The following is a 14,804-nucleotide window of genomic DNA, read 5'->3' on the forward strand; positions in this document are numbered from 1 at the left end:
AATATATACATATGACTTAATGTTCTATCTTCTTTATGATCCAGTTGAGCTCATTTCCTAAAACCTAATTATTTTCTTTGCCAGTAAATGGAAATAGTAATTTTAAAATGCAATCTTTTAGAAGTTTTACTACTTTGACAATATTGAATTTTCATCTTTTCATTTTTATTATGAAAATGAATCCAAAAAGTCTTCGAATGTCCAAATAGCTGCAAATGATTATCAACCCTTTTCCCCTCTCATACCTATAGTATCTGGGAGGTCTAGCAGTTCATTGTGCTGCAAGTCAAGGTTGGTTATCTGTGTGCAGTTTCCAATCTCCTTTGGAAGGTGTTCAAGTTGATTGTGAGCTACATCCAGCGTAATGAGGTTACATAATTCACCTGTAAATTGATCAACATAAAAATTTAGTAAGAATTATTAAAGAATATATTAAATAATACTAAAAAACAAAACTTCATTTTCTATATCATAGTTACACTTTCTTTCTGAAAATGTTAAAGTGAAACACAAAATCTGAAACTGTTATTTGAAAATATCTTACAAATACCAAATCATTGTTATACACCTGAAACTAATATACTGCAACTCAATCATACCTCAATTAAAAACAAAATGACATCTGTAAAATGTTGTTTGTAAATGATTACTAACCAATATTATATATCTATACATATATACATATTTTAAAGTAACCAATTCAACCACATTTACATTTGTATATTCCATACTTTGAAAAGAGCTAATTTTTTAACCAAATTCAACACAATAATATCAGCTACATCTTGAGTTCAATTTGAGAGTCATCATCTATCTCAAAATATATATGCTCTCAAATAGGCATATTCTGATGTTATATAAATATGTAAATTGAGATTTATAAATCTAAAACTGCTTCTCAATTTAATAGTACTCTAAGAGGATAGAAAATAAGGTATGTTTCTTCTTCTCATTCTGGTTGAAAGGGCTGTACTGACAACTTAGATTATTCTTAATGTTACTGTCTTCGAAAACTTTCCCTTATAATAGACATATTGATTCACTCATGATTTTCCTTTGCTTTTTAAAGCAAAGGCTAGAGATACTGAAAAAAGTAAGATGAACAAATAAAACTCTGGAAAATGGGTGTGGGGCACATTATTAAGTCAAAAACAAACATAGGCGAAAAAGAGATAATAGAAAAACTGGATTTCATCAAAATTAAAAACTTATGTGCATCAAAGGACACTATCAAGAAAGTGAAGAGCAACCCACAGAAGGGGAGATAACATATGCAAATCATATATCTGCCAAGGGATTAATATCCAGAATATATAAAGAATTCCTACAATTCAACAACAACAAAGAAACCACCCATATTAAAAGTGGGCACAGAAGATGAGCAGACATTCCTCCAAAGATATACAAATGGTCAACAGGCACATGAAAATATGCTCAGCATCACTAATCATTAGGGAAATGCACATCAAAACCAGAATGAGATTCTACCAGAATGAGATACACTCATTAGGATGGCTACAATTAAAAAATAGAAAATAACAAATGTTGACAAAGATGTGGAGAAATTGGAACCTTTGTGCTTTACCTCCAGGAGCCCCACCCAGATTCTCAGGGTGAATGAAGGTAAGAGAAAAATTCCCTCCTGTTTCACCTAGGCATATCATATTCAAATTGCAGAAAATCAAAGACAAAGAAAACTTTGAAAAAAGCCTGAGGAATAAAAAACACCTTACCAATAGAGAAACAAGGATAAGAATTACATTAGACTTCTCTTCAGAAACCATGTAAGCAATAAGAGAATGGAATGAAATATTTAAAATGTTGAGAGAGAAAAAAACAATAAAATTATCCTTCAAAAGTAAGGGAGAAACAAAAATTTTCTGAGAAAAAAACTAAGAAATTTGTCACAGTAGACCTTTCTTGCAAGAAATATTAAAAGAAGTTTTCAGAAAGAAGGAAAATGATGTAGGTTGAAAACTTGAATTTACATTAAAAAAAAGGAAGAGCATTAGAGAAGGAATTAATTTTTTTTATTTTCTTACTCTTAATTGATCTAATAGGTAACAGTTTGTTCAAAGTATTAATAGCAACAATATATTGGGTGATTTTAGACTAAGTAAGGATAAGTGAATGTCAGCCATGTTATAAGGAACAGGAGGGCGGCCTGGGAATATTGTGTTATACGGCGGCCACATTACCCATGGAGTGGTCGTGTTATGTAAAAATAAACTTATATAAGCTGTAAATACATACTGCAAAACTCCAGGGCAACCACAGAAATACATACAAACAAAAAGAATTAAAAGAAGTATAAATGATATACTTAGGAGAAAATGGAATAATATAAAATGCTCAATTATAACTAGATAAGGCAGAAAAATGGTGAAAGACAAAAAAAGAAATAAAAAACAAGTTCAACTAATAGAAAACAGTTACAAATATAGTTGATATTAATCCAACTAAATCAATAAACACTTTAAATGTGAATAACCTAAATTCACCAAATAAAAGACAGAGACTGCAGAGTGGATAAAAAAACAAGATGCAACTCATGTTGTCTTCAAAATACCCACTTTAAATACAGATACAGGTAGATAAAAGTAAAGGGATGGAGAAAGACATACAATGCTAAAATCAATCAAAAGAAAGCTGGAGTAGCGATTATTAAATTTCAGATAACGTCTACTTCAAGGAAAATTACCAAGGATAATAGAAAGCATTACACATGCTACATGGAAGGATTTTCCACAACATAATGCTTCAAGTGTATGCACCTGCTTATTTCCTCCATATCTAGTAAAGTGCTTACTTAGTACATAGCAACACCTTAACTGAAAGAATAAGTGAAGATAACTGGAGAAAATTAAGTTTGGATTCTAGTACTCTTCATGCCAGAATAAAACATTTTTTTAATTTATCATCTTTTCCAATACATACTTGAAGTGGTTTTATTTCCCACTAAAGTAACTTCCAATACTCTAAAGGAAGATGCATACATCCAAAAGTATATAGAGTCCAAGCAAATAAAGCAAGTTGGAAGGAGACGATGGTTAACTTTAACCCATACAGAACAGCTGTGAGTTAACTCAGGTCAATTACTGCTCCATTCAGAACTTCTCAAGCTCAGCACTATGACATCTAAGGTCTAATTCCATTTGAAAATTTTACTTGCCTTTTGTCTTGTCTTTAGAGGAGGCAAACACTGCAGGCTGTAGCCAAGACTTTTAAAGCATGACCTTACCCTTCATCCAGACAATGAAGAGTGCTGGACATATCCCTTCTCAAAAGTGACAACACTAACTAATCTCATATTGGAATTCTTCCTGCTGTTTCTCTAAGCAACACAGTCTCCCAGGTTATGCTAACATATTAAATTCATTTCATTTTGTAATACAGAAAGGCAGTAATTCACATGCAGTGGGGCACATGGCCTGTGACATCCAGAAGTTAGTTGGGATGTAAAATTTAACATTCATGAAACAACAGAAAGGCAATTTTAGAAGGAGAAAAGTTTTGTCCCCACCCCACCCCCGCTTCTGGAGGCTACAGGTAATTAAAATGCTTAAATAACCAAATTCCTGAGGATTATTTGGTACTTTCCCAAGTTTCCTATTTTTTCACATCTTATTTTAGAATAATCATTAACTTTTATTATGTAAAAATATTTTATATATGGCTTTATTCAGAATAGAGGCTTAATGAATATATGATTAAATAAATGACAAAACTAAATCTGTGGGGTTTAATCAATAACAAAGGAATATTATTTTCTTATACAAACATTTGAATATACTACCATGTTTCCCCGAAAATAAGCCCCAGTTAAAATCGTCAGCCAGATGGCCGCATTTAGTACGTTATGACAATGTTCCAGAAAAAAATGACATGACTGTATTTGAATAAATGTAATTGTTGTACATGAAAACATAAGACATCCCCTAAAAATATGCCCTAATGCATCTTTTGGAGCAAAAATTAATATAAGACCCGGTCTTATCTCAGGGGAAATACAGTATGTCCCTAAAACATAACAGAAGATAAATGATTGCTATAAGGGCATTAATTCAGTCAGACAAAAAAAATCTCGTGTGTGTTCTCTTTACCAGGCACAATACTAGGCACTAAAGACACAAAGAGACTACAATACACTAAATACTTATTCTCATGAAACTTAAAATTAGCAGTAAACTATATGTAATTTGAGGGAGGCTGGAGAGGGCTCTGCTTAGGAAATTTCACCATTAAAAGAGCCATTCCTTTGAATCTTCAAGGCCATTCATGGTCAAAATTCTTTAAGGTGACCATTTCATTCACTTATTCATTCAAGAAAAACTTATTGTGTACCTCCTGGAGATTAAGCAGTGAACAAAACAAAGTCTCTTTTCTCATGGAGCTTACATTCTAGAGCATGGAGTGGGGAATCAGAAAATAAGGAGACAGAGATAGGAAATAATAACTGCTGTAAACAAAAATAAAGCAGGGAGGGGCAGCCGGATAGCTCAGTTGATTAAATCACAAGCTTTTAACAAGTTTGCCGGTTAGATTCCCGCATGGGATGGTGGGCTGCGCCCTCTGCAACTAAAGATTGAAAACAGTGACTGGACTTGGAGCTGAGCTGCGCCCTCCACAACCAGATTGAAGGACAATGACTTGACTTGGAGTTAGTGGGCCCTGGAAAAACACAGTGGTCCCCAACATTCCCCAATAAAAAAAATAAAAAAAAATAAAAAATAAAAAAAAAAAACAGAAAAACAAAGCAGGGAGAAGAAATTGGAAATAAGTGTTGAGGTGGGAAACCATGTACATATTTGAACAGAAACACAGGGCATGGGAGGGGAAAAAGAGGAGAAGAAGGGGGGGAGGGAGGGGAAGGGAAGAGAGGGGAGGGGAGTCTTACATATCAGACTAAGGAATCTGGACCTTTTTGATCCAGTACTAAAGTACAATTTCAGCTTTTTGAACAAAGCATGATAATCAGAATACTGTTCTAAAAAGATTATTTTCTCATAGATTTGAAGGGATGGGTTGGAGAAGGCAGAACTAAGAAGCAGTCTATTAGCAAGCTCCTGCAATTAGCCCACATGAAATAACGAGGCCTACACTGACTCAATAGCAGCAGGATGAACAGACCCACTACAAGAGCTACTAAGAGAGGTGGAAAAAAAAGCGGTAAGAACAGTGATCTTCAAATTATATATGGTGAAGGTCCAGTTTGGGGGTTTTGTTTTTTTCCCCAATTTGTTGTGAACCAATATTTTGTAAAATACACAGTTGTATGCTTGGATGTTGCAGCAATGTCCAATTGTTATACAAGATTCTAAATGTTCACTTTCAATTTCTGTTAACATGTGGCAAACTGGTAACAAAAACTTGGTGGTCCATACCTGTCTGGTGAGCAGGCCACACACACCCTGACTATGACTAGAACAGAAGAAATCCTCTGATTCTAAGATCTTGAACCTGGGTTGACGGAGCAGATAATGATGCAATTAAGAGACAAGTGAAATCCAAAAGGAAGGAAAGTTTTTGGCAAGAAGTTGTATTTTGATCATGCTGAATTTGAGGTAAACTAACTAAGCGTTAATTAGGCAAAGAAAAAAAATAAAACAAACAGGTCTGAAGAAAATGTTATGATAGAACACTTTTGTCCTAAAGAGGGAGTTGGGGTTAATATCTGCCAAGAGGCAAATGTTGGGCTTCTGGCTAATGGTAATGGTGAGTACTGGATAAATTACTTAAACTCTGGATAAATTATTAAAAAACAACACTATAAAAGCAGGCAAAGAAACCAAAAGCAAGTTGAAACTGGAGGGAATTCAACTCTTGCAAAAAGAGAACTGTGGCAGGCAGACTTCTAAGTTGGCCCCAGTGACCTGCTCACATACAACTGTACACACTGTATAATGACCCTCCCCTTCACTGTGCGCTGAACTTACTGACTTGCTTCTAATGAAAAGAATATGGCAAAGGGGATGAGATGTCACATCTGCTATTAGGTTACTATTGTGACTTCCATCTTGCTAGTACTCTCTTTATTGCCTTCTCAGCTTGTAACTTGTGATCAAGCAAGCTGCCATGTCGCAGAGGACCACAGAACCAAGGGCAGTGTCCAGCCAACAACCAGCAAGGAATTAAAGCCCTAGGGGTAGCCGGTTAGCTCAGCTGGCTAGAACATGGTGCTAATAACACCAAAGTTGCTGGTTCGATCCCCGCATGGGCCACTGTGAGCTGCGCCCTTCTTAAAAAATAAAAATATATAAATAAATAAATATATATATATATATTTTTAAAGACATCAAAGCTCTTAGTGCAACAACCTGCTAGGAACTGAATCCTGACAACTACCACATGAGCTTGGGCGTGAATCCTTTCCCAGATAAGCCTTCAGATGACACCCCAGCCCTGGCCAGCGCCTCGGTCGAGACTTTGTAAGAAACCCTGATTCAGAAGACCCAGTTGAGCTGTGCCTGTTTCAGAATCAAAGAAACTGTAAAATAATAAATGAGTGTTGTTTCAAGAGCTACTTTTTTAGGGTAATGTTACACAACAGTAGATAACTCACATAGGAATCACACTGGGCGAGATCCACATTTGTAAGGCTTTTACCATGAAGTTACTTACAAATCTGCCTGTGGAAAATAAATCTCAAGTAGAAAGCCAGAGTTCTATTGGCCTGAGAAACCAGAGTATAAGGTCCAGAGTTATGACGGTGGCTAGAATTCAAGGTTGGATACTCTGGAAATGAGGAAAACTGGAAAGAATAGAATCCCAAAATCTGCATATACAACCCTCAAATTTTTGACTGACTCCAAAAATACACCTATGGGGGAGAAAACTGAAAGGAACCCAGGGGGAAAACAACAGCTGGAAGGCTAGAAGAGCCAAGCAGAAATTTTGACAGCCGCCAAGTGTTATGGGTAAGATTTTGGAATTTCAGTCCTGCCAAGTTAGAAGGGTCAGGAAACAAAATCCCAAAAGGGCCATAGCATAGAAATAGAGACCACATCTCAAGACTAAGGAATTTGCCCTACGTTTAAGGACATAACCAAATAGAACTACCCTAAGAGAGCTAAATCCAAGACTCTGTTAAGATCAAAGTGACTCAATAGCAATTTAGTTACCTACCAGAATAAAATTTAATACTTCAGAGGACAATAACAGAATCCACAGTCATGACAATATCATCCGCTTACACTATACAATCAAGAGTTACTACATTAACTTCCACTTTTGGCTATAATACAACTAGAAAATGGACAAAATACAGTAGTCCCTCCTTATCCAGAGGGGATATGTTCCAAGACCCCCTGAGGATGCCTGAAACCACAGATTGCACAGAACTCTATGTATACTATGTTTTTTCCTGTGCATACATTTCTATGATTAAGTCTAATTTATAAATTAGGCACAGTAAGAGATTAACAACAACTAATAGTAAAAAAGAACAATTATAATATACTGGAATAAAAATTATGTGAATGTGGTCTTTTTTTCGCTCTCTAAATATCTTATTGTATTATACTCATCTTTTACTTAAGGGAAACACTTTACAGCTTCTCTCTGGCATATCTGAATTGCCAGCATCACTACTCTTGCACTTTTGAGCCATTATTAAAATAAGGGTGATGTGAACACAAGCACTGCGATACCATGACAATCTATCCAATAACCAAGATGGCTATTCAGTGATGAATGCGAAGGGTAGAGTATACAACGTGGAGACACCGGAGAAACGGATGATTGATGTTCTGGGTGGAATGGAGTGGGAAGGCGTGAGATTTCATCATACTACTCAGAAAGGTACACAATTTAAAATTTATGAATTGTTTATTTCTGGAATCTTCCATTTAATATTTTTTGGCCAAAGGTAACTGAAACTGGGAAAATGAAATTGCAGATAAGAGAGAACTGCTTATATGAGAAAATAGTTTGCAGACAGGAGACAACAACCATACATGTGACTGTGATCCTGGATGTAAAGGAAACTATGAGCATTATGATTGCCCCAGGTTATTGCCTGGCCTGATCCAAGCCATAAAAAAAGCAAGGAAGGAATAGCAAGCAAAGGCCAACAGTTTCACTGAGTTGTGGTGAAAGATCTGAGTTTAGGAAGGGCCAAGTGGCTACTATATTTGGGACAAAATTTGAGAGAGAAGAGAAAAGCAAATAGATCTGTACAATCTGCAAAAAAAAGTTCCTTTCAGTCTTTGCCTAAGTACTGATCTGTATATAAGTGAAAAGAAATTACCAAAAGCTGAGCAAAGAACCAGCAAAGAGCAAGCAGTAACCCACACAATTCCCAGCAGTCACACAGGCTGGGAATAGCTTTGAGTTCCTACAAGGCAAAAAAAAAAGGCCTCATATTATCTCATATTATACAGTGCCATCAAGAAGAATCCTCAGAAAGGTATCAATTTAGTAGTGCGCTAAGTTAGATCTAGACTAAAGGCTGCTCTGGAACCACCATAACAAAGCTTAAAAGCCAGAATCAAACAAAAGGATCAAACTGACTTCAAGTAACCAAGTTCAGCACTATTTGAAAGAATACAACAAAATCTAAGACCCAACAATGTAAAAATTATGAAGACAGCCAATTAAAAATTATCAAGCATGCAAATAAACAGGAATGTAGCACCCACAACCATGAGAAAAATTATTCCATAAGCCAGACAGAAATAAAAGAGATGGAACTAGAAAAAAAAAAAAAAAAAGACATTGAAAAAGCTATTAAAAATGAGCTCCATGTTCAAGAAGGCAAAAAAAAAAAAAGAGGAACAAAAATCACATCCAAATGGAATGTATAGAGGTTAAAAACACAATATCTAAAATTAAAATTTCATTGCATGGGATTAACAATAGATTTAGACACTGAAGGAGAAATGATATATAGCAATAAAAAAAACTGCAATAGAAACAATCTAAAATAAACACACACCAAAAAAATGAATTGAACATCAATGACCGAAAACACACTATAATGTGGGACATATATGTATGACATGTAGAGATCCAGAAACTATAAAAGCAATAAAAGGGCCAAAAACGGAGAATTCTCAAGAAATGATGTCCAAAACCTTTCTACCTTTGATGAAAATCATAAACTCACAGATCCAAGAAATTCCGAGCAGAAGATACATGAAAAAAACCAAATAGAAGCACTTTGTAAACAAATAGCTAGAAACCAGGCACAAAGAAAAAAATATTTAAAATACACAGAGGAAAAAAAAAGACTTTACAAACACAGAAATAAAGATAATGACAACAGCAAAATTCTTGTCAGAAAACTAGGCAAGCCAAAAAAAAACAAAACAAACAAAAAAAACAATAGGAGACATATCTTTAAAACACTGAAAAGAGGAAAAAGCTGTGAAACTAGAATTCAACACCAAGAAAACAGCTTTCAGAAATTAAAACAAAATAAAGGCTTTCAGACAAACATAAGCCTAGAGAATTCATTATGGGAAGACCTGCACTACGATATATATTAAAGGAAGTTATTTGGGCAAAAGGAAAATATCAGATCTACACAAAGAATGAAAGTACTAGAAGTGGTAAATAGATGGGTAAATATCAAACATGTTTTTTTCTTTTTGTTTAAATCGCTTTCAAAGGTAACTGAAAAGGATGATGGCATGACAAAATGCACTGGAACCAACGTAAAAGAGTTCACAATAACCAAAGCAGGAACAATTTGAGCACTAAAATGATAAAAATAATATTGGATTGGAACCCATAGAATAGAATAAATGAATCCAGACTTATATAATTGAGCAATTGAATAAATAAATAAATGTGGGAGAAGGGACACCTCTTCCTTATACAAGAATCTCAATTAATAAATGCAGAAGGAATAAGGGAAATGAAAAGATCATCATTCATACACAAAGTAATTGTTTCAGGGAAGACACACAATGAATGCTAAAATTAGTAAGCAAGAGATTTAAGGAAAAACAAGATATTGGCATAGTGTAAAATCAATACTTCCCAAGATAATTAATTTTAAAAAGTTAACTTTAAAGTAGAGCAGCACAGGAAACACTATAACTAAGAGGTCAAAAACAAAATTACCAGTAATGAGACATACCAACATCATGTATCTTTCAATACGATTCGCTGGAAAAGGCACCACAATCACCTCTGTGGTATTCTTGCCCAAAACGCATAACCTCAAAGTAGTCATGAGAAATATCACGCAAACAAAAAAAATTAGTGATATATTACAGAATATCTGAGTAGTATTAAAAAGTACTAACATTATGAAAGAAAAGGAAAGACATTTAGTATTTCCACTGTCACAGGTTGAAGGAGACTACAGGCACATAACTATTAAACGTAATGTGAGATTCTGAAACAGAAAAAGGACATTAGTGGAAAAATGAGTGAAATCAGAATAAAATTTGTAGTTAACAGTATAGTCCCAATGTTAATTTATTGTTTTTGATCACTGCACAATGATTTTGTAGGATGTTAATATTAGGGCATATAAGAACACCCTGTACTGGTTTTGCAACTTTTCTATTAAGCCTAAAATTTGTTCAAAATGAAATGTTTAAAAAAGATAAAATTTAAAGCAAAACAAGAGCTATGTGTTGTTACAGGATTTATAATGTATGAAGTAAAAATGTGTGACAATAACTGCACAAAGCATGGGAGAAATAGAATGCTTAATTGTAAGGTCCTTAGGATGTACAAGGTGTAATCAAAAGATACGGTGAATGTTTAAATTAAAAACAAATTATTACAGTAAAAGACGTATTGCCATTAATCCCCCTAAAAATACTCCCCCCATCGCTTTGAACACACTTATCTCATTGTTCTTGCCACTTTCTGAGCAGTTCTGGAAGTCCTCTTTCATGAGTGTCTTTATTTCATCCTCTATCACAACACTGTCACATTTCGCTTCTGGTACCGCAATTTATATGAAATAAAAATATTATAGTGTGTCCTCATCACCTTATTCACCAGATTTGGTACTGTGGGACTTTTAGCTCTTCCCCAAAGTCAAAATGACCATGAAAGGTAAATGTTTTGAGTAGGTTCAGGACATCAAGGCAGCCATCAAAGCTCAACTAAAGACACTCACGAAAGAGGACTTCCAGAACTGTGTCAGAAAGTGGCAAGAACAATGAGATAAGTGTGTTCGAAGTGAGGGGGAGTATTTTGAGGGGGATTAATGGCAATGTGTCTTTTACTGTAATTGTTTTTTATTTAAACATTCACCGTACCTTTGGATCACACCACATATGTGAAGTTGTACAATATTACTTGAATGTAGACTGCTATGTACTGTAAATATTAGAGCAGACACTAAAAAAGTAACAAAGATATATAACTAATATATCAACAGTTGAGATAAATGCAATTTAGAAAAAATAATCCAAAAGAAGACATCAAATGAGGAGAAAAGGGCTAAGTAACAAATGGCTCAAATAGAAAATAAGTAGCCAGATGGTAGATTTAAGCCAAATCATATTAACACAGTAACTATATTAAATCAAAATGGTATAAACCCTTCAATTAAGGCAAAAACTATCAAGACAAGATAAAAACGCACCACACCTAACTATATGCTGCTTACAAAACACCATTATTTAAGTATAAAGACATAAAAAGGTGAAAACAAAAAGATGATAAAAAGATATACAATGCAAGCAAGCATCCACCAATCCATAAGAAAGATTGAGTGGCAGTAATTAGTATTAGGTAAAATAGAATTTAGAAAAAGCAATATTACTAGAATATTACTAGATATAAAGACAGACATTTCATAATACGTCACCTCATCAAAAAGAAAATTAAATGCTAAGTATATATACAACTAGTAACAAAGTTTCAAAATATAAGAAGCAAAAAATAATAGCACTAATGGAAGAAAGACAAATCTATCATAGTTGGATATTTCAACACTCACTTCTCACCAATTGACAGAAAATCGATAGGGGTCTAGAAAAAATGAACAACATTATCCATCAACTTGACCTTGCTCCAAAAACCAACACAATGCACATTGTTTTCAACCGCACATAGAACATTTACCAAGATAGACCATATTTTATAAATCAACAAAAAATATCTGAAAACATCTCTCAAATACTTGGAAATTGAACAATTTAGTTCTAAATAATCCACAGGTGAGAGAATAACACAAGATATTTAGAAAATATTTTGAACTGAACAATAATGAAAATAGAACACATCAAAATGTTTGTGCTGCTACAAAAATAGTGCTTCTGTGTTTCCCCCAAAATAAGACCTTGCCGGACAATCAGCTCTAATGTGTCTTTTGGAGCAAAAATTAATATAAGACCTGGTCTTATTTTACTATAATTCCAGGTATAATATAATATAATATAATATAATATAATATAATATAATATAATGTAATGTAATGTAATGTAATGTAATAATAATAATAATATAATATAATACTGGGTCTTATATTAATTTTTGCTCCAAAAGACGCATTAGAGCTGATTGTCCAGCTACGTCTTATTTTCTGGGAAACAACACGACTGTAGGGAGATTTAGAGCTATAAATGCTTATACAATTAATTGACCCTTTAACAACAACACTGGGGAGAAGGGGTGGTAAAGAGCGCCAACCCTTGCACAGTCAAAAAATGGATGTAAAACTTTTGCACACCCCTGCCACACACACGCGCGCGCGCGCACATACCTAAAACTTAACTACAGTTATCCCTGGAAATCCAGGACTCCGTGGATGCTGAAATCCCTACATAAAATGGCACAGAACAATACATACTCTGCCCTCCACATTCACGTATGGAAAATATTGTTTTGTATCCCTGTATGTGAAACCCGAGGATACAGAGAGCCAATTGTGTAGTTATTGGAAAAAATCTACACGTGAATGGATCCAAGCAGTTCAAACCCATGTTGTTCAAGGGCCAACTGCATAATGAAAAGAAAGTCTAAAATCAATCTAACAATTTAATTACGTAGACAAAGAAAAGCATATTAAACTTAAAGTAATAAGGAACTAAATATTAAAGAGTACAAAACAAAATAACAACAACAAAAAATATATGTCAGGGGGGAAAAAACACCAAAAGCAGTTTTTTTGAAAAGACAGATAAAATTGATACACCTCTAGCCAGACTGATCAAGCAAAGAAAGACCACCCATATTACCAATATCAAGAATGAAAGAGGGACACAATTACATATATTACAGGTATTAAAAGAATAATGAAGAATGTTATGAATGTTATACCAAAAAATTCGACAAATTTTATAAAACAGGCAAATGCTTTCTAATATATTCAAACTACCAAAATTCAATTGAGAAGAAACAGAAAACCCAAATAACCCTGTATTAACTAAATTACATTAGTAACTAAAACCATTCCTACAAAGAAACCCACAGTCTAGATTACATAACGGATAATTCTTCTAAACATTTGAGAAAATAATACTAATTCTACGCAAACTCTTCCAGAACATAAAAGAAGGACACTTCCCAACTCATACTACAATATGAAACTAGCATTACCCTAACAGCAAACTATTAAAAACAAAATTACAGATCAATATCCATGATGAATACAGATATGAAAATCCTTAACAAAATTTTAGTAAATTAAATCTAGCAACATATAAAAAGGCCCTATTACAACGTATTAATAGGCAAACACTGGTAAACAAATCACTTAGGTTGTTTGTTTAATAAGTTGTGACTTTCCCCTACACTATCATTTGACTCACATTAAGGATGCTTACATTTTAAAAAATAACTCCTATTCCTGAACTTAATGTTTTTCAAACATTCAAAGTTTAGCTCTATAAAAATCACATCAAATCTTACTAAAATACATTTATTTGTAAAACTACATATTAACAAGGGCTGGAAATACCTATGACACAACCTTGAAGAGATTTAGGGACTTGGGTCAGAATTTATACATTTAAATTTGCTTTATAGGCTTAATCTCCCTTTCATTGCAAGGAAGACTTCAGTAGCTCTTCTAAGCAACTGCTTCTGCAACTAAGCAACATGGACAAGAGTCCATGTTCCTTTGAATGGGTAGCATGCTGTCATCAGAGGACAGTAATCGCCCTCTTCCCCACACCTCAGCAGTACAGGAAGTCAACGGTATCCTATCAAATCCTCAGATGGCTCAAGTGCTATTTTCTCTGTTCTCCTATTGTTTCTTTTAACAGTAATAATAAACTTTTCCAGGTTTTTGCTGTTTAATGAAAGACATGACAATTTGATAACAATAAACTAAGTTAACAGTTCATTTCTAAGTCCCTCGGGTTTCATACTGAATCCCAGTCAAAAGGAGTTACTGATTAACAACTCGGAATGCCCTTTCCTGATTTCTTTTTCCTACCAAACTAAGTTACTCATTAACACTTGTACAAAATACTCAAATGAGATCATTAAATAATGTTACCTGGACCATGAAAGCAATTGTAACACCCTTGGCAGTCCTGGGAGAATTTCAAGAATTTTAGGGATTGAAGGTTACAATTTGAGTTAATACCGAAAAATGGGTAACAGTATTTGGCTTCATTAAATTTACTTGAAAACCTATTATTTATTGTCTACGTAGGAAATCAGTTTTTATTTCAATAAACGTTACTAAGCCAAATAGGTTAAAAAAAAAAAAAAAAAAAGCTAATTCTACTACTTTTTCATGTATCTGAATGCTGTGAGAGTTGTATTTTAAATGGGTAAAAATGACCTGGGTTCTTAAAAAGCACATACTTTAACATATCAGACCATTCCCCTTGAGGAATTCACGTGAAATTGTATACTATATAAATGATGTAGCATTTTAT

General features: G+C 34.0%; 1 protein-coding gene across 5 annotated transcripts in view; it reads right to left on the bottom strand.

Annotated features, from left to right (window-relative positions):
* SHOC2 (SHOC2 leucine rich repeat scaffold protein) overlaps nucleotides 1-14,804 on the bottom strand; it is a 69,035-nt gene that overhangs the window by 28,334 nt on the left and 25,897 nt on the right. For all 5 annotated transcript variants that reach the window (XM_074339070.1, XM_019725120.2, XM_074339071.1 and 2 more), the window contains exon 3: nucleotides 246-383. In XM_074339070.1, the coding sequence (XP_074195171.1) occupies nucleotides 246-383 (138 nt within the window). The remainder of the gene's footprint in view (nucleotides 1-245; nucleotides 384-14,804) is intronic.

The sequence above is a fragment of the Rhinolophus sinicus genome, linkage group LG07, assembly GCF_036562045.2.
Source record: "Rhinolophus sinicus isolate RSC01 linkage group LG07, ASM3656204v1, whole genome shotgun sequence".
Classification (NCBI taxonomy): domain Eukaryota; kingdom Metazoa; phylum Chordata; class Mammalia; order Chiroptera; family Rhinolophidae; genus Rhinolophus; species Rhinolophus sinicus.